The 21,882-nt window shown below is 41.3% G+C and overlaps 1 protein-coding gene across 1 annotated transcript; it reads right to left on the reverse strand.

Moving 5' to 3' along the window:
• Positions 1-14,728: 14,728 nt before the first annotated feature.
• Positions 14,729-16,379, reverse strand: LOC139112580 (uncharacterized). Its single transcript, XM_070673670.1, has 3 exons — positions 16,204-16,379; positions 15,954-16,100; positions 14,729-15,056 (listed from the first exon to the last, which is right to left on the reverse strand). Exons 1-3 carry the CDS (start codon positions 16,377-16,379, stop codon positions 14,729-14,731), a joined length of 651 nt encoding a protein of 216 aa, XP_070529771.1.
• Between the last annotated feature and the right edge of the window lie 5,503 nt (positions 16,380-21,882).

The following is a 21,882-nucleotide window of genomic DNA, read 5'->3' on the forward strand; positions in this document are numbered from 1 at the left end:
ACAAAAGATAGAAACGTGAGAATAGTTTTTGGAACGTGGCAGGAATAGAAAACAAGGATGAAGATTTCTGGAAGAACATGGAGAAGTGGGACGTGATTTATATGTGTGAAACTTGGTTGGAAGAAAAAAAATAAAAGGGGTTAAGAAGCAGACTGCCAAAGGGCTATGGTTAAATAAGGGGGCAGAAAAGAAAAATAAGAAAGGGAGGGCAATGGGGGGAATGGTGATGGGATGGAAGGAGGAATTGGAAGGAGAAGGAGAATTAGAATTCGAAGATAAGAAAGAAATGATAGGAATAAAGATAAAATGTGGAAGAGTATGGTGGAAAATAGCAGGGGTATATGTAAATGAGGATTTAGAAGACATAACAGAGAATATGAGAAATTGGATGGATGAAAAAGAGGAAGGAACGAGATATCTGATAGGGGGAGACTTTAATGTGAGGACGGGAGAAGAGGGCGGGTTATGGGATAATGAAAAAGGAGAAGAAGATAAGGAAGAGAGAAAAAGGAAAACAAAGGATAAAAAAATTACAGGAAAAGGAAAAAAATTTTGTAAAGCTTTGGAAGACGCAGGATGGGGAATAGTCAATGGTTGTACAAGAGGAGATGAAGAGGAGGAATGGACATATGTAGGGGGAAGAGGAAAAACAGTGATAGACTATGTGATCAGTAACGTGGAATCAAAAGGAGAAATAGTAGTAATGAAGGTAAGGGAGGAAGTGGACTCAGACCACTTACCCTTAATAGTGACGATAAAAAGAGAGGGAGAAAAGAGGAGAAGATGTAAATATGGTATAAAAGAAGAGCACGAGACTAGCTTGGAGTGAGAAGGAGAGGAAAATTTTCAGGGAAAAATATAAAGAAAAAATAGAGAAAGAAAACACTACGGAAGATAATTGGAGAAGTTTTAGTAAGGAACTGGAAAAAACAAAGAAAGTAGTTAAAAAAGAAATGAAAAAAGAGGAGGGGAAAAACCAAAAGAATGATGGTGGAATGAGGATTGTAAAAGGAAAAAAGGAGAAGTAAAGGAAGAAATGCAAAAATGGAGGAAGGGGGAAGGGAGTGAGGAGAATTATAAAAAGAAGAAAAGTGAATATAAGAAGCTATGTGAGGAGAAAAAATTGCAAGAAAAGGTGAGATGGGAGAAAGAAATAGAAAAGATTAGAACAGAGGGAGAAGTATGGAACGTAGTAAACAAAGGAAGAAAAAATGGAAGGACGTGGAGGAAAAAATAAAGATTGAAGAATGGGACGGATATTTTAAGGAAATGTTAGGAGGAATGGAATGGAGAGTAAGAGAAGAAATAGGAGGAGAGAGAATAGAAGACAATGAGGAAGATATAAATAGAGAAGAATTTGAAAATGTAATAAGAAGGTTGAAAAAAGGAAAAGCAGCAGGAAGTGATGGTTTAGAAAATGAAATATGGAAATGGGGAGGGGGGAAAGTAAAAGAGAAATTATGGGAAACGTGCAAAAAGGTATGGAGGGGGGAGGGGGTGCCGGAGGAATGGAGAGAAGGTGTGATAGTTCCGGTGTTAAAAGGAAAAGGGAAAAAGTAGAAGAGTATAGAGGATAACGCTGACACAGACTGCGTACAAAGTGTATGCATCTGTGTTAGCAGAAAGACTAAGAAAGGAAATAGAAGAAAAAGAAATATTACCGCAGAGTCAAGCCGGTTTTAGAAGAGACATGGGGACAGTGGATCAAATATATGTGTTAAATTATTTGCTAAATAAGAAGATAGAGGAAAAGGAAGGAAAAATGGTAATAGCGTTTATAGATATGAGAGCGGCTTTTGACTCTGTAGATAGGAGAAAATTGGTGGAAACAATGAAGAAAAGAGGGATAAGAGAGGGATTAATAAGAAGATGTGAGAAAATATTAATGGAAACGGTGAATAAAGTAAAGGTGAAGGATAAAGAAGGGAAAAGGTTCTGGACGACAAAGGGGGTAAGACAGGGTTGTCCGCTTAGCCCTAGCTTGTTCACACTCTTGTTGGCGGACATAGACGAAGAATTAGGAAAAGGAGGATGGGGGGGTATAAGAATAAAAGACAGGAGGGTTTACTCGCTGGCATACGCGGATGACATTGCGCTACTGGCAGAAAATGAGGCAGGGATGAAAGGAATGATTAAAAACATGGAAGAATATGTAAAGGAAAAGGGATTGGAAGTGAATGTAAAGAAAACAAAGATAATGAGGTGTAGAAAGGGGGGAGGGAGATGAAAAAACCTAATGGGTATGGAAAGGGGAAGAAATAGAGGAAGTAAAAAGTTTCAAGTATTTGGGATACATAATCATGAGAAATGGAGAGCAGAAAGAGCATGTAAAGGACAGAGTAAAAAGAGCGGCAAGAATAATGGGGCAGGTGTGGAGTATAGGTAAAAGAAAATTTGGAAAAGATTGGAGTAAAAGAATATGGCTATTTGATTAACTGGTATGGTCGGTTATTAATTATGGCGTGGAAATATGGGGATGGAAGGAAAGAGAAGAGGTGGAGATATTACAGGAAAAATACTTGAGATGGTTGCTGGGAGTAAGAAGATATGTACCAGGATATACGGTGAGAGAAAAACTACAGAGGGATAAATTGAAAGGTAGAGCAGGGATGAGAGCATGGAAATATGAAAAACGGCTAGAAGAAGGGAAAGGAGGAGTTTTAGCAAAATGGTGCTGGGAAGAAATGAAGGGAAGAGCAAGGGAGGGAAGAAGCAAAGGAAAATGGGAAAAAGAAAAAGAGGAATTTTTTGAAAAATTTGGGTGGTCGGGAAAAGAGGTGGAAGATCTAAGAGAAAGAGGAGAAATAAGGGGGGAATATTTGGTGGAAAAGGATAAAGAATGGCAAAGAGAGGAAAGATGGAAAAAAATAAGAGAGTCAAGATTTAATAAGTATTATAAAAAAGTGAAAGAGGAAGGGATACTAGGATATTTGAAATTGGGGTGGAAGGAAGAAAAATGGCAAAGAGTGGCAAAATTTAGATTAGGGGAGGAAATGAGAGGAAATAAATATTGGGAGGGAGAGGAGAAAAAAAAATGTAGAATTTGTTTGAAGAAGGAAGAAACGTGGGAACATATATGGGAGGAATGTATAGATTGGGGAAACGAGAATAGTTGGGAGGAAATGGTGGAGGAAATTTTGGGAGAGGAAGGAGGGGGGTTGATTGGTTAGAAACTTTGGAAAGAATAAGGGAGGGAAATGGGAGTGAATGAAAGTATGAAAGAGGTTAAAAAAAATAAAGAAATAAAATAAAGAGCGTCGGAAGCGGGGGTCCAAAGGTAGAATTTAAGGTAAAATAAGGCGGAATATAGTAAAGACATGAATGAAAGTGTGATCTCTCTCTCTCTCTCTCAACGCGCAAGTAATAGAATAGAAGCGTAAAAAGGCGTAGGATATAAGTTTTATTTTCAGGAATTGTTACAGGAAGAAAGAAGATTATAAAAGTAAAAATAAGTTAGAGATAATACAAGTTGTAATGCGTAGATATGTAAGGGGGTAATGATGATGAGAAGGAAAAATGTAAAAGAAAAGGAGGAATTTGTTAAGAAAAAGAAAAGGATATAGAAAGGAACGAAAAAGTGGCGGAAAGTATTTTGTTTTTGTTATATAATAAGTATGAAGTTTTAAGATATATTTTCTGAGAAACTGTAAAACAAATCTGTGGGATGCAAAAGTCCCGGTGTACCTCTAAGGAGATGAATAAACACCTTTATACATAGTAATAGGAATTTGCTTTGTTTAAAATAAATTTTTAAACGCTTCAAAAATTTTACTCGACGAACAATCTTTTGCGTCTAACGATATTAAATCTAATAATTGAGTACTGATCTTTTTATTTACAGGAGAAAAATATCTAACAAGAACGCACATTATTTTAGTTTCCGAGATATCAGTACTCTCGTCAATTAAAACGGAAAGTTTACGTATTTTTAAATTTTGGATCTGTTTTTCACTTTCGCGTTTGGCAATAATATTTTTAACAATTTTTGAACATTTTTTTCCAGACAGTGAACGGTCTTGCACAATTTTAGAGTCAATACTTATATCTTTTAATAACGGAACCAAATGATCTACAGTGGAAAATGCAACATTATGATTCGCGAAAAAAGCAGCTAATTTAATTTCCGCGCGTTTAACTTTATCTTTATGTGATAAAATATTATCGTTGCTGATGGCTTTACATTTCCCTGAATTTTCAATATGTTTGACCGTATGTGAGTGATTAATTAAATCAGACTTTCGGCAATTTATACTTTTATTACATATCATGCAAAGCGCTCTATTTTCTGAAGGATGAGGAGCTAACCATTTTTTAAAACTACTGTCATCTAGCTAAGAAGCTTGGAATTCTCTAATTCTACGTTTTTTAATTGCTCCTTTATTACTACAATCCATTATGCCCAAATATATAATTAATAAATATGCTTACCTCTATGAGCTGTATGTTGTATCGGACGGATTTATTTAACCGATTTAATGGTGCGACTAGATTTAGCGGTAACGCCATAAATTACACCAGACACTACATTACTGGCAATTTAGTTATTTCTACCGCGCATGCGCGAAAATTCTGTCCCGATTCCCATCACTAGTTCCGGCTGGTCTCATGCTTTGATTGGTTGCAGTAAATACTTGGCAGTCCGCGTCCTCAGTTAATTGAAGAAACTTCTTTGGATCATTGCACATATGACGCGTGGCTCCGCTGTCCAAACACCATTCATTTGAGTGATGCGCTTCCAAAGAGAGTACGGCCGCTGACATCGCATACTCCACGTTTGCTTTGTATGTCTGTCTCTTTTCGCTTCTGCAATCCGCTGCTCGGTGTCCTACTTTGTCGCATTTAAAACATTTTTCTGAAAACTTTAATTTATTTTTAGAATCCCGCTGGTTTTGCTTAACATATTTATTAATTGATTTAAATTTGTCTTTAGCGATTGATGCGTCGTTTTCCTCTTGAGTGCTGTGTTTGGCATCTCGTTCTTTTTGCCTCGCTTCCTTTTCTATTAGTTCAGACTTCAGAGCTTCTATGTTTGGTCAAGAAGCACGGTAGTGCCTCGCACCAAGTATAGGCGCAGCGCACTACCGTGCCTCTTTTACTTGAGACGAATCGTTGAGAAATCCGTAATGTTTGGATTCTCAACAACGGCTGAACCGATCGCTTTTTAGATAGGCTCATCGTGTAGATTAGGGTCGAATTATATTATAAAAGTGCTTTTTTTTTGCTACGTTGTCTACGAACAAAGATATCGCGATGTTAATTTTCTTTATAAGAGTAAAAACATTTTCTTTTTAAGAAACGTCGTCGTCATTATTACTTGACCAAAAAATGCGTCTTTTTTGTTTTTGCACCACTAGATGGTGCGAATTAAGTTATCGACTCTGTTTATTTACTTGTGAGATAGTGATATTATCGACTGTTTATTGATGTGTGATTAATGATCCTGTTATTAGACGGTACAATAAAATCCTTACTAGCTTCGTGTCAAAAAAAGACAGCTGTCAAGGAATTGTTTTGGAGGTTCGGTACATTTACAGTTCGGTACGGTATGTTATTGCGATAGTGATGTTATAGTGATGTTATACGTCTTGCCACGGTATGTATATCTTTATCTTTAATCTAATATAATTAAAATGTTATTATTAATAATAACCTCATATTTCAGAGATGGATTTGGTCAGAGCATTACAATCTTTTGCCACGGGTAAAGTTTTACATTGGACATACAGGTAAATTACTTTAAATATTTATATTATTATCTAAATATTAATTGATATATGATTCTATTAATATAAATGCATCACGATGACTGTAAAACATGTTTTTATGTTTGTACATGCAAATGTGAAAAATACATCCCAGGAAATGTATGGATTAATAAATTATGTTGAACTTAGAAGGAAATTACCACGTATTCATGAAAAAGTTCATTTGATGTTGATAATCCGGGGGGCCGCGCCTGTTTCAACTGAGATCGCGGCACGGTTGCCGAACTCCGAATGAAATAATCGTGGCCTATGCCACAATGTATTAAATAAAATTATACTTACATTTAGTAAAAATACCAAGATTGGACGTTGCTGCTGTTGCGTTTAGAAGCGCCTCAGCCTCGGCCTCGGCCACGTCCACCGCGTCTGTTCCGGCCAGCTCGTTGCCAGCAAGGAGCTGAAAAGAAATATTATATTAGTTATTAGTTATTAGGTCGAGTTATAAGTAATTTCCGTTTAATTTTATCAGACATTTATTTTGCTTCTCACGAAATAGCATATTATTTTATTATGTATTTACTATTGTCAAGTGTAACGTTCTTCTGTTTTTTTGGTAGTTTATCAAATTCTTTTTTTTTAAATGAGTTTATAATGATTTATATTATTTCTTAATCGGACTTAATTCAAAACGGGAAATGAAAGAAGTGGGAATTTTGGTTAAGCAATAAAAAGATATAAATTGTCGAACACAGATATATATATATTATTATTTTTTAGTGTTAAATACAAAAACAATATATCTTTTTTTTTTAAATTAGGAATATAATAAAATTAAGAAAAGAAATAACCTTGAGAATATTATAGTGATAAAAATAAAATGTTGTAACCCGCCAACGCACGCTGGTCATTGATCGCCGCGTGCGCTACATTTTTTATACAACTCAGCAGATTGCCAAACCGTTGGAATCTGCTGAGCCTAAGAAGCAGTCTTGTCAACCTTTCGTCATCGCGCGCTATCAGCAGAAGGCAGTAGGGCAAGCGGCCACTTCCTTCAGCTATTTTGCTGACAAGACCGGAATTAATAATATAAAATGCACGAGCTCCGAAGCTCGTGCAAGTCAGTCTGAGAGTATGAGGTAGCGACTCGTAACTCTATCGCCGAAACACACAGGAAGAATAAAACGCAAACTCACATATTAAACGATTGAGAGTTATTATTTATTATTTGCCGTCAACCTCTTACACCGATAAGTGTAAAACCCGGAGAACGGACCCCGTGCACCGCTCCGGTGCAACAAAAATAAAAGCATCTAATTTAACTAAAAAAAAAATGTTTTAAATAAAAATCTTATAATATAAATATATTAAATAAAAAATAAAAATATAAAATAGTTGTAAAAAAATATATATATATATAAAAAACCGGTTTTAACTAAAATAAAAAATAATATTTTGTTAGAAATAAGCTCTTCGAATAATCTATATACTATTTGATTTGCGCGCTAAGCGAAGGCGCTCATGCCGCTTATACGTTTTTGTTTTGTTTTTCCTTCTTCTTTTACTTTTGTCTTTTCTATTCTTTTCATTCGGTCACCATGTATCGTACGCACCACGTGCATCACTCGCACTGTTTATAATAAAGTATATATTAATTTGTGATCAGTGTTATATGTCTGCAATCCTATTTCCATCACATTTCAAATAAAAATCTTTTTAAACTAAGAGTACTTAATGTAATATATAAATATAAAATAATGTAATTTATGGTAGTATCAGTCGGTCTCCAAATATTCTTCAACATATTGTTACGTCAGGAAGGTTAATTTTGTTTAATTAATTAGTTGGAAGGGATTCCTTGGAATGGTCTTTGCCGGTAGGGTAGGAAAGTGACGTACCACCGAATTTATGTGTGATTCGAAATTTGAATCTACACAATTTTACGCGCAGATTATTTTCGGATTTCAATTGAGCGCGTAAGTGGTTCTTTTTAGAGAAAGGAAATGAATCCTTATTTTCTGGGATAGAACCAGGCGTGATTGATCGCTTAGACAGGATAATTTAGGGTAATAATAAAATAATTAAGTCACGATTTGAATAACACAAAATTAACAATTTAATTCTAAATAGATGACTCTAATTACAAAAAAAAATAAAGAAAAATATAATCCATATAATGACGAATAAACAATTTAGAAAAATTCAATCAGTTCGTTTGAGATACAAAAATAATGTGAAAGTTTTTACGGAAAAAATTAAATAATAAGAAAAAGGTTGTAGGCAAATGAACAAGTATAAATTTAACATAACAGAGTTAAATATTTACATTATATACATGAGTGTGAGCGTGTGTGTGTGTGTGACTGTTTTAAATAATTAGTCCAGAGTGACTTCCTCGATCTCCACCACCCTCGCTGTGGATCTCGGGAAGACCAAATCTATCAGTCGCATCGGGGCCAGGAAAGGAAATTCCACCCCGGGATAATAGATGAAAAAGTGAGAATCAGGATCAGACCGAGCTGCCTGAATCCTGATCTCTTCTGGTTCGAAGTGGTCAGGGCCGATGGAGAAGGCCCTTTCCGGGACAGGATCTGTCCACGGAGTACAGGCCCTGCGGAGGAGCTCCAGGAGAGGATCTATAACCTCTTTTGGTTCTGGACGCTCCTCGAGGATCTCTATACTCGGGACCGGAGATGGAGGTTGATCAGGGAAGTCTACTTGTTCGCGACTGCGTGCGAACACCGGGGAAAAATGCTGGTAAATTATTTCTTTAAAACAGTGGACTGTATTATGCTTTTATTTACAAGAGGGATAAACTACTGCGAGTTTATCCTTAGGAATCAATGGTTAGAACCTCTGCGGGCTTAACCGGGATAGGTAAAATAAGCGATGCTGCGATGCGCTTTTGATGAGTGCTAGCGGTAGACTGTCGGAACGGGCTGCGTTTTAATGCTAGCATGATTGATGCCTTTGTCTTTTGACAAAGAAGAACCTTTGCACTTAGGTCCCTTCGACGGGATATTCCCGTTGCTGAGCGCGATAATATATATATTAGAATAAAGAATTGATCCCTGCATGAGCTGTCCCGGATGCGCAATGATATTAATCCGGCAGAACAAAGCGATACTGAGCTGACTCAGTATTCTAATCTTTTTCCCCTTATAACAAAGGTACTCAATTACCCGGAGTATTTTATTTAACAAAAAAGCATCGTTTTTAATAACCTAATCTTGAACATTCCGCCCGCCTCGTTAATGCTAACGAAATTATAATTCAATAGCCAATATTTTTTACACTTAGCCGCCCGCCATAGGATAATACAATTGTTTATGCAATACTTAACAGAGTTATGCTTATTTCTTAATTAAGAAATTTCGTATCTCTAAGAATCTAAAAAGGATTAGCACTTGTTTATTATGGCAGCCGCCCGCCGTGGCAGCCGCCCGCCGTGATAGTATAGCATATATAATGTTTATTCAATTCTTATAATGTTTCAATAATCAAACGCTAAAGCAAGGTAATGACGAAAATATCCATTGGCTCGTATCGATGGTGATGCAGTCATCGTTTCCTGTGGATGACAAAAGGTGGTCGTAGCAGGTTACAAGTTGGCAGATGCTGGAAGGCGACGGCGAAGTCGTTCATCGGTTCCTATCGATGACGCAAAATTGGCCGTACAGGCCGCAGACTGGCCGACGCTGGAAGGCGACGGCGAAGATGTTCACCGGCTCCTGCCGATGACGCAAAATTGGCCGTACAGGCCGCAGGCTGGCCGACGCTGGAAGGCGACGGCGAAGATGTTCACCGGCTCCTGCCGATGACGCAAAATTGGCCGTACAGGCCGCAGGCTGGCCGACGCTGGAAGGCGACGGCGAAGATGTTCACCGGCTCCTGCCGATGACGCAAAATTGGCCGTACAGGCCGCAGGCTGGCCGACGCTGGAAGGCGACGGCGAAGATGTTCACCGGCTCCTGCCGATGACGCAAAATTGGCCGTACAGGCCGCAGGCTGGCCGACGCTGGAAGGCGACGGCGAAGACGTCCACCGGCTCCTGCCGATGACGAAAAATGACCGAACAGGCCGCAGGCTGGCCGACGCTGGAAGGCGACGGCGAAGATGTTCACCGGCTCCTGCCGATGACGCAAAATTGGCCGTACAGGCCGCAGGCTGGCCGACGCTGGAAGGCGACGGCGAAGATGTCCACCGGCTCCTGCCGATGGCGCAAAATTGGCCGAACAGGCCGCAGGCTGGCCGACGCTGGAAGGCGACGGCGACGACGTTCCACGAGCTCCGGTCGGGAACGTTTCACAGCAGGGCCGCAGCAGGCCGACGAAGTCCCGTCGCTGGCAGGCGACGGCGACGACGTTCCACGAGCTCCGATCGGGAACGTTTCACAGCAGGGCCGCAGCAGGCCGACGAAGTCCCGTCGCTGGCAGGCGACGGCGACGACGTTCCACGAGCTCCGATCGGGAACGTTTCACAGCAGGGCCGCAGCAGGCCGACGAAGTCCCGTCGCTGGCAGGCGACGGCGACGACGTTCCACGAGCTCCGATCGGGAACGTTTCACAGCAGGGCCGCAGCAGGCCGACGAAGTCCCGTCGCTGGCAGGCGACGGCGACGACGTTCCGCGAGCTCTGATCGGGAACGTTTTACAACAGGGCCGCAGCAGGCCGCAGAAGTCCCGTCGCTGGCAGGCGACGGCGTCGACGTTCCACGAGCTCCGATCGGGAACGTTTTACAGCAGGGCCGCAGCAGGCCGCAGAAATCCCGTCGCTGGCAGGCGACGGCGACGACGTTCCGCGAGCTCCGATCGGGAACGTTTTACAGCAGGGCCGCAGCAGGCCGCAAAAGTCCCGTCGCTGGCAGGCGACGGCGACGATGTTCCGCGAGCTTCGATCGGGAACGCTTTACAGCAGGGCCGCAGCAGGCCGCCGAAGTCCCGTCGCTGGCAGGCGACGGCGACGACGTTCCACGAGCTCCGATCGGGAACGTTTTACAGCAGGAAATACATTTAGAGAGCGGCCTTTTCAAAATTTGTCCTTAAGTCCTCCGGAGTCGTTCTTCCACTAGTTTTTCTTGAAGCTCTGGACAAGGTTCTTTCACTACCGGCTGGTAGAATTGTTTCAACTTCAATGTCGGGATGATTGCTGCATTCCTCGGCCCATGAAGAAATTACAATAGGTGATGCTGGAGAAGATCGTGGCGTAGTTGCCTTGGATCGATTTTCAAGAAATGCGTCATGCACGGAAGTGTGGTGGCGGTTTCCGCACTCAGAGCAGAATCTGGTAGACGGGCATGCGGCAACGTCATGTTCGCCAAAACAGTTGATGCAAAGTTCGGATTTCTGGACCAGCTGCATCCTAGCCTGAGGTCCCATTTTAGCTAGAGCCCCGCAGGCCAGGATATAGTGAGCTCCTAAACAAAGTGAGCACTTGCTTGGTTTCTTTCCGGAAATCGGCGAGAGATTTCCAGATCGCAATGTTTGCGAGGCGTGCAGTTCTTGAACGCCCGCTGGACTTTTTGTAGCGGTTAAATTTTCCGAGGACCGCTGCATTTCCTCGAATTTCTCTTGCAGAAAACTTAATACTTCTCCTAGGTTCGGTGGCTTCTGGCAGTTAGCGCGCGCAGTTCTCCAGCTTTGGAATAGGCTGGGATTCATTTTTGAAATGACAGCGTGAATGAAAAAATCATTCTTTTCAACGTCTCGCTCGAGACGCTTCAAGAAATTCCGCGTTTCCTTTACCTCGCGTAGCAGTCCGCGTAACTGAGTCTCGGATCCGGATCGCACAACCGGAAGGTTCAAAAAACTTGTTACAGAGTTCCTAACTTGTGTTTGCAGATTTCCAAAGTAATCATTTAATTTTGTCCAGACGCTCTGGAGATTGCCGCCAATGGCTAGAGTGTTATCGAAAATTTTGAGCGCTTCTCCTGAAAGGCTATCATCCAGGAGCTCTATCTTCTGCGGTTCGGACAAGCTCTCGTCCTCCAGGATGGTGGTTCGGAACGTGGTCCTGAAGGCATCCCAATCTCGGAATCGCCCCGAGAATTTTATTGTAGGTTTAGGTTGTGAGCGCGCGACGGAGCTAGCAGGTATCGCGACACTCTCAGTCTTTTCTTTACGTAATTTCAAAAGCAATTCTGTTAGTCCAGAACGTTGCTGAATATAATCTTCTTCGGCTAGATTGAAGATATCCAAGGTATAATAATCTCGTTTTGAGACTTCTTCCCAATGCTGGGCAATTAGCTCTTGATGATTGCCTTGGAAATGCTGCCAGTTTTGATCTAGTAACGAGATCCGCGTCTCGATCATCGTCTCATTATAGCATTCGTCACCAGCGTGATGCAGCTTCGCTAGAGCCCGACGAATTCGGTCGCGAAGGTCCATTTGACTTCTAATTAACATGTCACACGCAGAAGCCATTTTTCCAGAATCAGAATGCACTAATCACCACTTTCAATACACACGCGATTTGACTTTAGCGCGATTTAATTTGTGCGCACACGCGGTACCGCGACTCGCTAGCACGTATTAATTTTCGTAAAGCAAGGATACTGCGATCCGGCTCGAAGGACCAAAAATGTTCGCGACTGCGTGCGAACACCGGGGAAAAATGCTGGTAAATTATTTCTTTAAAACAGTGGACTGTATTATGCTTTTATTTACAAGAGGGATAAACTACTGCGAGTTTATCCTTAGGAATCAATGGTTAGAACCTCTGCGGGCTTAACCGGGATAGGTAAAATAAGCGATGCTGCGATGCGCTTTTGATGAGTGCTAGCGGTAGACTGTCGGAACGGGCTGCGTTTTAATGCTAGCATGATTGATGCCTTTGTCTTTTGACAAAGAAGAACCTTTGCACTTAGGTCCCTTCGACGGGATATTCCCGTTGCTGAGCGCGATAATATATATATTAGAATAAAGAATTGATCCCTGCATGAGCTGTCCCGGATGCGCAATGATATTAATCCGGCAGAACAAAGCGATACTGAGCTGACTCAGTATTCTAATCTTTTTCCCCTTATAACAAAGGTACTCAATTACCCGGAGTATTTTATTTAACAAAAAAGCATCGTTTTTAATAACCTAATCTTGAACACTACTCCTGGGAGAGAGATAGATTCATCTTCGCCCAGAGAGTCGGTTTCCTCAGGTTCGACGGGAAAAGGAGGAGGTGAGAGAGGAGAGGAGCAGGCTCTTGGCTTACCTCCGGGAAACCGTGGCTCGGAGACGAGGGAAGAATTCGGGGTGTAAGAAGGAGTCGTGGGGCGGAATTGTTCCGATCCCGGCTCCGTGGACTGGCTTGAAAAATTGACCTCGTTGATAGGATTTGCAAATGAATTGTTTAGGCTCTCCTCTTCTTCCGGGAAATATCCGTGTAACGGCTCCGGATCGCCGTGGATAGGTGATGGTGGCGGAGGGCCCGGACGAGGAGACCAAGGTCTCTCTTCGTGGCGCGCGGGAGAGACGAATACCTCTTCGCTTGGTGCCGCCGCGAGCAGGTATTGAATGAAGAAGCGGCGGACCAGCTCCCTCAAGTTTTTGATTTGTTTATTCCGTCGCGCCCGACTTTTTTTCAAAGTTTTCTTATTTTGAGATTCCACTAAAATTATTAATTGATTTTAATTTAATTTGATCAGAATTTTGGAAAGTTTAATAACAATGGAGTGAAGGAGATTTGTTACCGACGAATTCCGAAGGCCTCGACCCGCCCATGAGAGATTCCGCGTGATCTATCTTTGGCGAGAATCGCTTGCCGATTCTTTAGCCGAGGACAGTCGCCAAAGTTCCAGCAATATTTCGCGGCGTTAACCACAGAAAATTACTAGTTATTCGACAGCATATCCCGACCGGTGTTCGGAAACAGGTATTCTCACACATTTAACGGATCACGGGAACAATCAGAACAGAATCAAAACCGCGGAGCCTCGACTCGGACATTTCTTTCTCTCTTAGATAACACAATTAATTAAGAAATATATTTAGTGGAATCGTGTTTTCGCCAGGATACATATTAAAACGTTAGAACTTACTTTGTAGGAGATCTTCAAACGGCTTCTTCGATAGCTTTCGGATCGACTTGCACACTCAAAACACTCACGTTAGATTTAAGCAAACTGATTCGGTTTGTGGCTGAGATGCAAGAGAGCGTGCTCAGCCTGAGCACAAGATTTTATAAGCTCGGAAAAGGGAAGGACTCTTCCCGAATTTTCATTTTTCTGAAATTCTAATCTCTCATTTGCAGAGCTTATTCCTCCACTTTTCCTATCTCAAAATTATTGGGCATTCGCACTTCATCCCTTCTCTATTTCTTAAACTTTTAAGTTTTCGCCCTTAGTTTCTAAATTTTGGTGAGGAGTTCCCGAAATCCATTGGTTTTAAGGAAGTAATATGCCTACGAGGCACCCCCGCTTCGACAAGTTACCCCTTCCGAGCCTTCCAGAATTTTTCTATCATTTCCATCGAGAGATGGTAGGGTACTTTTACTTTCCATACGACATATGGTTACCTGCCTTTATTGCCTTTGCCTGCGCCACATACTCCGGTAATTTCGGGCCTCTCGCGCCCTTGGTTTTTCTAAAGCTCAGGATCTGTTCGCAATTACATTTTTAGGAAAAAAGTTATTTTTCCTTTTCCTGTGACAGACAGGTTATCAAAGTTGAAATATTTATGAGCTCTTAAATTTTGATTTTTTGTGTTATGTCTAGACAAATTCTTTGTCTGACGTTCGTTGGCGCCCGTTTGCAATTTGTTGCATGTTTTTATGCTTTCACGCAACAAATTGTCCCGGAATATGTTGACGTCTGTTGAATTTTCTTCTGAAAGGCTCTGAAGTTCCTTTTTTTTATGTTACAATGGACTACGGTCTACCTTCCCCTTAACTAAAATTTTAATATACGTTGAAAAAAAGAGACGCGAAGTCGGAGACGTAACAATATATTTATTAATATTTAATTACAATTTTTGTGTTTGCTATATTTTAGGCGGCGCCCCTTTGGTTGGGCGCCTTTCAAAATGCCGAGGACTTTTATTTGCCCTGTCGGTGTTCGCAAAAGCTTATGTGAGGTTCAGTGAAGGTGACCAAGATTGGTCCCCACTTGTCGTCGCCCGGATACTTTAGTGGGAAGCTCTCTTCTTCTTCCGTCTGCGTTGTTTGATGTCGTCGGAAGATTTCTACTTGGGTTCCAGTCTTAGCAGTTGATGTCTTTGCCTGGGTTCCAGTCTCAGCCGTAGAAATCTCTGCCTGGGTTCCAGTCTCTTTGTGTAGATCCTTTTCTTCTATCTCCAGTAGCGTTCTTGGAGGTGATTTTTCAACTGGGATGAGCCTCCAAGGTTGAATTCCTTCGTCAAGTTTCCTTCTTAGCAGGATTTTTATTCTTCCAATGAAGTTCTCGATGCTCAGTATCTTCGGTTGGATCGGAAGATTTTTCTTGTCGCTCTCTGGTGATGGTAGGTACGAAGACAGGAGTAATGACCCTCTTAGTCCGCTTCCCTCGTCTTACTTTTTTGTAAGAGCGCTCGTTCATTTAGAGAGAGTTAGGTCACTTTTGCCTCGGGTACTTCTGTCTGTCAGCGCACACCTTGGCGGGTTAAAACAATAGGCTTTTGATTACTTAAGAGCAGATCGTTGGCGGATTTGACCGGCCAACTGGTCAAGTATATGACCAGTTGGCTGGTCATTTTTACTCCCGAGAATTGAATTTGCCTCTAAACCACCTAGCGGAGTGGAGGCAAACTCTTCTCATTGATAGCTCAAGCTGTAGCGGCTGGTGACAGGTTAATAGGTTAGCTTTTGCTGTAGTAGACGACGCATTATGCTGCATTCACAAAATGCGTCGACCGTTACATAATTAAAAAAAAAAAAAAATAGTATAACATAAAATTAACATTTAATGAAAGTGAATAATGTGACGAAACTGTCCTCCTTCTCCTCTTCCTTCTCTTACCCCTCGGCCCCACCCGTAATTTTCATAGCTTTCCCATCTTTTCCACGTGTTTTTAAAATTTCCTCTTCCTCTTCCTCTTCCTCTTTTTCTTCCTCTTTCTCTTCCTCTTTCTCTTCCTCTTTCTTTTCCTCTTCCTTTTCTTCTTTCTCGTTCACGTTCTTTTGCCATTTCCCAATATCTGTAACAAAAAGAATAATAAAATCGTTAATATTTAATGAAAAAACGTACTTTAAATTTTATTATACGAATAACTTTTTCTCATTTTCCACGCTTTATTATTACTATTACAAAATAAATTGTACTTACTTCTTAGCTCGATTTTTCTGGTTTTGTCCTCCTTTTTTTCCTCTCCTTTTATTTTCTTTTTCGTTCTCGTCATTTGAGTTAGAAGAATCTATTTCCATTATTTGATTCTCTTGGTGCTTTTTTTTACAGTTGCAGCATTCTTTCAATCTGAAACAAATTATAATATTAATATTATGTATGTGCAGCTGGTACACTTAATATAATTTTCTTATTAATTTTTAATCATATTAAAAAATTAAGAAATACATACTTTGAAGCACTCCTGCTTCGTTTTTCTCTTCTTTGCTCCTCCTTTTTCTCTCTTCGTTTCTTTTCTCTCTGCCATTTCCTTATTTTCTCTTCTTCTTCTCTGTCTTTTTCTTTTTCCTTACATCTGTCGTCTTCTCGCCTTCTCTCCTCTTTCTGCCCGTCTTTCCTAGTATTCATGATTCTAAAATTGCGTAATTTATATTAATAAACATATAACTATCAACAACAACACACCTTGAAAAACAATTCATTCTTTAATTAATTCTTCAATTTTTATCGCGAACACCCATCATCTCTTAATTTTTGACAAACAATCTTACGCTCAACGTGCACTAAGAATGTACTCAAAAAGCGTTCCTCGCAGGTAAAGATATTATTATTATAAATACGAAACGAAAGTAACGACGAACGAATGCGAATTTTTCTAACTGATCACACTGCAATTAATAATTACGAAACGCGCAAACATTGTCTATTGTAATATACTATTGATTAAACGCGAATATTAATTCGTTGTAACACGGAACGTCACTAACCTATTTTCTCACGTCGGCTGCTGTTCTGAACACTGTCAAAAACAGTACTAAGACTGCGAACGTTTTTACTGTTACCATGGGCGAAAAGGAGAAGAGCGCGTAAGGGGAACATAGAAGTCGGCAGCGATCGCTGTGGCGGTTTATCTGATTGATTCTCGACGAGCCGACACGTAAACGAAAGAAAATCGCCAAAACTTTTAGAGTCTTTGTTATGTTCCACTTACGGCCGTGCCGATTTTATTCGCGAATTAATTCTCTTTTTTCAATAATTAACCGTAAACTTAAACTGCCGTTATGCGCGGGGGCTAGCTCATCCGAACGGAAAGGGGCGGGGTATAACGGGCGAAATTCTCGGACAGACGGAAACGACGGCACAAAATAATTTGTACGCGAACAAGGCGATAAACAATATATAGTCCGTTTATTAAGCTCAACGAAACAGAACGAATATGACAAATAACAAAAAAAAGTAACAAAAATTAATGTAATCGGAAGAGTGCTCAATCTTCGCGCGATCGCCTAGATCGCATTCTCGGCTTTGAACAAACATTAAATCGCGAACGAGTATCTCATTTAGAACTCGTTTTTCCGTACTTCTCGCGTCGGCCCTGACTGTTGTGGCGCCGGCCACGCGCCTCTCGTGCAAGCGGCGTGTTTTCGCGGGACGTCGCAACACCAAAGAATCTACGCGTAAAGAATGTACGGTTGCCTGTCGTTAACAAAGTCGCGAACGCGAATTCTTACCCCGGCCACTGCCGAGGGCTCTCCGTGTGGTCGTGGACAATCAAATCCGTCGGAAGGCAGTCGCCGATACATGCAACCTATCGCTGTCCCGTTTTTCCCCGCGGGATTTGGCGGCGTTATCCAGACGCCCGTCGAAAGCTACTTATCCGCCCGAGATTCTTGCCCCGCGGCACGTTTCACTAAGAGATCTACCGGGCCCGGGTGCCCGGTCCGAGTGGCCGGGTATCGTCCGAATACGTTGCCGCCTTTCCGAGAAGCGGGAGGCTTTACAAAAATATTAATGCCGCAAAGCGGGTGAAAGATCCTTACCGATAACTGCTCTTCCTGTCACGGACTCGTCCTCGCTCTTTCTCTTGCGCTAGTGGCCGCTTCCACACAGAGTACTCCTCTCACTTGCTCCCGCTATCGCTCGCTATCGCTTAGGTCGACCGCTCAGTTCGCTTGCCCACACGGAAGAGAGCGAGGCCCGCGCGAAATTTCGGCTCGAGGCCTGGCGTATCCCCACCCCAAGGTCTCGCGGATTTTTCCGCGCGCGAAGTCGCCGATTTTTTGCGGACGCGGCAGCCCTCGCGGGGCCCTATCGGTAACTAATAGGTTGGTGCGGATTTTGGATGGTTCTCTTCAAGGCCTCCGTTATCCTTCCGTAGTCGACTTTCAGAGACGAGGTGCTTTGATCGGACGCATCCTCAGGTGTTCTCGGGATGAGTGGCCTCCCATCCTCGGCTTGCATGATGTCTCTTTATCCGGGCGTCAGTTATTATTTCCGCGGTTCCCGTTACTTTCACTTCCCCCGCACGGTATGGCTGGCCCGTAGCCTCGGCGACATACGATAGCAACAAGAAGCATAACCACGACCGTCAAATTTTATTGCTCGGGCACGGAAAAAGAATTCCGGAAGCGTTCTTGCGACCCTTCATCCCTCTTTTTCCGGCGGTTCGTTCGGCGCCGCTGCGCCCTGTGACAGCCGCGGGGAGCTGCGACAAGGCAGCGAAAGCCGCCATGTCACAATGTATATTAATAAGAATTACGCATTTTTAGAAACATGAGTGCGAAGAACGGCGAAGAGCAAGGAAAGGAGAAAAGTCGAGAGAAAGAAAGAAGTAAAGAGAGAGAGAGGGAGGAGAGAGAGAGGAAGGAGAGAACAGAAGAAGAGAGAATAAGAAAGCGGCAACGGGAAAGAAAAGAAAGAGAGGAAGAGGAGGAGCGAAGGAGGAAAGAAAAAAGAAGCAGAAGTGCTTCAAAGTATGTATTTCTTATATTTTTAATATGATTAGATAAAAATTAAAAAGAAAATTTCACTAAGTGTACCAGCTGCACATACATAATATTAATGTCAAAATTTGATTCAGATGTAAAGAATGTAAGTGTTACAAAAAAACCAGGAGGAGGAGAAAGCTATGGAAATCGATTTTTCTGATAATTTGAGCGAGAAAGAAAATAAAAATAGAGGAAAAAGGGGCGGAAAGAATCAAAAACACCAAACTAAGAAGTAAGTACAATTTCTTTTGTAATAGTAATAATAAAGTGTGGAAAATGAGAAAAAGTTATTCCTATAATAAAATTGAAAGTACGTTTTTTTATTAAATATTAACGATTATATTATTCTTTTCGTTACAGATATTGGGAGATGGTAAGGGGACGTGGGCAAGGAAGAAGAAGAAGAAGAGGTAAAGGAAGACAATATTTTAGAAATTCGTGGGAGACGTGGGAGCATTACGAAAATTATGGATGGGGCCGAGGAGGAAGAGGAGGAGGAGGAGGAGAGAAATGATTTGGACACGTCATACATATATATTTAAATTTAACCAATTAATACTGTATGTTTAAATTTATATTTTATCTTGTATTTTTAGTATTTTGTTTTTGTTTGTTTAATATTTTAAGGAATTTTTATTTTTGCATATATTTTATTTTTTATTTTTAATTTTGTAAGTTTTTTTTTTATTTATTTTATTATATATTTGTAGTTTTTTAAGATTCCGATTTTTTTTATTTATTTTATTATATATTTGTACTTTTTTAAGATTTCTATTTTTTTTATTTCTTTCATTATGTATTTGTAGTTTACTAAGATTTCAATTTTTTTCCACTTATTTTATTATGTATTTCATTAATTTTATTATGTATTATGTATTTGTATTGTATTCAATTTTTTCATTTATTTTATTATGTTGTTTTTAGTGCAATAAAGTAATTATATTTTTCTTTCTTTTATAAGTCCTTTTGTTTTGTTTTTAAAATACTCATATTTGGTCGATTACTCTTACAAACGTAATTGTTTCAATTTTAATTACAGACATCAAACGCTTGAAATACGCACAAGAAACTACTTGGCAACGAGATATTTTTGATATACAGGGTGTCCCAGACATAACGAAGGATACTGGGAGGATAGATAGAATTGATTGAGACAAGTAGAAAAGTTCCGTACCATTTTGCAAAATTCTCAACCGTTATTGAGAAAAAAATTAAAATGTATAAATTGTATAGGCGTAAGAGCGACAAGGAAGCTGCGCGTGAGTGAGTGCGACAGGCGACGGCGCCATTTCTAGCCATTCGCCTGTCGCGCTCACTCACGCGCAGCTTCTTTGTCGCTCTTACGCTTATACAATTTATACATTTTAATTTTTTTCTCAATAACGGTTGAAAATTTTGTAAAATGGTACGGGAATTTTCTACTTGTCTCAATCAATTCTATCTATCCTCCCAGTATCCTTCGTTATATCTGAAACACCCTGTATAATAAAAAGTTTAGTTAGTTGATTGGTTTTTCTGGATTAATGCGCATTAACTAATTATTATATTCCAGATTACTAAATTATTATTTAAAAATATTTAAAGTTGCCCGTAAGGGCAGATATTACAATATCTGCCAGAACATATTAGAAGTGGTTGCTAGTAAGGACAGACAAGGCCAGTTTGTCAGAGCTTGTTTTCAATAATCATTAAAAGCAGTCATTTAAAATATTGCCAGGATTCTGATAAAAGCATTTAGTTGCTATTAAAGAAAAAAGAAATTTTTTGTGTATCAATATTGAAGAAGGAATATACTCGAGAAATTGGAAACATTTTTTAAAATTCTAAGACAAACAGCTTATACTTATTTCTTCATAAAGTAACGCAATTTATTAATTATTAATTTACATATATTATAATTATTGTGCTGAGTCATTCTTTTATTGTTAATTTCTTTTTAATTATAATTTCAAAACAAAAATTAGATATATATATATTGTCACGACATCTTCCCTCGTCCGCGAGGGAGAAAGTCGCGATCAAAAAGAGACGGCCGTGCACGGACGAAAACCCGTGCACCGTCGTGACACGAGGGGAAGGGAGGGAGGAGGTGTCGCGGTGCCTCGGCCGTATTCCGGCGCGGGACGGCGGGATCTTACGCGAATACAATTTTGGGCGCCAGGCACGGGCTCAGCCGCGCCGATTGGTATCGTGGATCGGTTATCCGTTCCTCGACAATTCGTACCGAACTCGAACCGCCGTCACGCGCGGGGGCTAGCTCATCCGAACGGAGAGGGGCGGGGTATCACAGACGGAATTTCTCGGACTAACGAAAACGACAACACCAAATAATAAGTACGCGAACAAAGCGAATACAATTTTCAGTCCGTTTATTAACACGCAACGGAACGAGACAAATATGACGAGTAACAAACAAATAACAAAATTTTCATAATCGTACGCGGGCTCGATCTTGGTGCGATCACCTAGATCGCGGTTTTAATTCGAACCTCTATTAGATTGTCACGAGGCTTCCCCGTGAACCTTGTCCTCCCAATCTATCGCGTCGGACCTGACTATTTTGGTTGCCGGCCACGCGTTTCCCTTGCACGCGGCGTGCCTCCACAGGACACCACAACACGAAAGAATATACGCGAAAGCTCGCCTGTCGTTAACGAAATCGCGGGATTTCGGTTCCCGACCTCGGCCGCTGCCGAGGGCTCTCCGTGCGGACGCGGTGTACGACAGCCTCTCAAATCATTACAATACTTAGTGCGAATAAATCGGCTCGGCGTCTCCCGCGGGGCCCAGCTACCGGCCTTTAGACGCCCGTCGACTGCCACTTTCTAACGTTAAGTCCTAGCCTCGCGACAAAGATTTACCGAGGAAAACTAACAGGCCCGCGTGCCCGTTCTATGTGGCCGGGTATCGTCTAAAGCCGCGTCGGTCTCCCCGGGAGGCAGAGGGCCGTACAATATAACAGTTCCGCAGTGCGGGTGGAAGATCTCACCGATAACATTTCGCCTGGGCTTCTCGCGATCTCCCCTCGGTCTCGTCCTCGCTCGCTCGCACTCTCCCTCGCTCTCACTCCTATCGTCTCCCCTAGCTCGGTCTCGCTTTCGCTCGCTCGCTCCTCTCTCGATCGCTTTGGCTATCGAGTGTAT

The sequence above is a fragment of the Cardiocondyla obscurior genome, unplaced genomic scaffold (assembly GCF_019399895.1).
Source record: "Cardiocondyla obscurior isolate alpha-2009 unplaced genomic scaffold, Cobs3.1 scaffold31_0_849067, whole genome shotgun sequence".
Taxonomy (NCBI): domain Eukaryota; kingdom Metazoa; phylum Arthropoda; class Insecta; order Hymenoptera; family Formicidae; genus Cardiocondyla; species Cardiocondyla obscurior.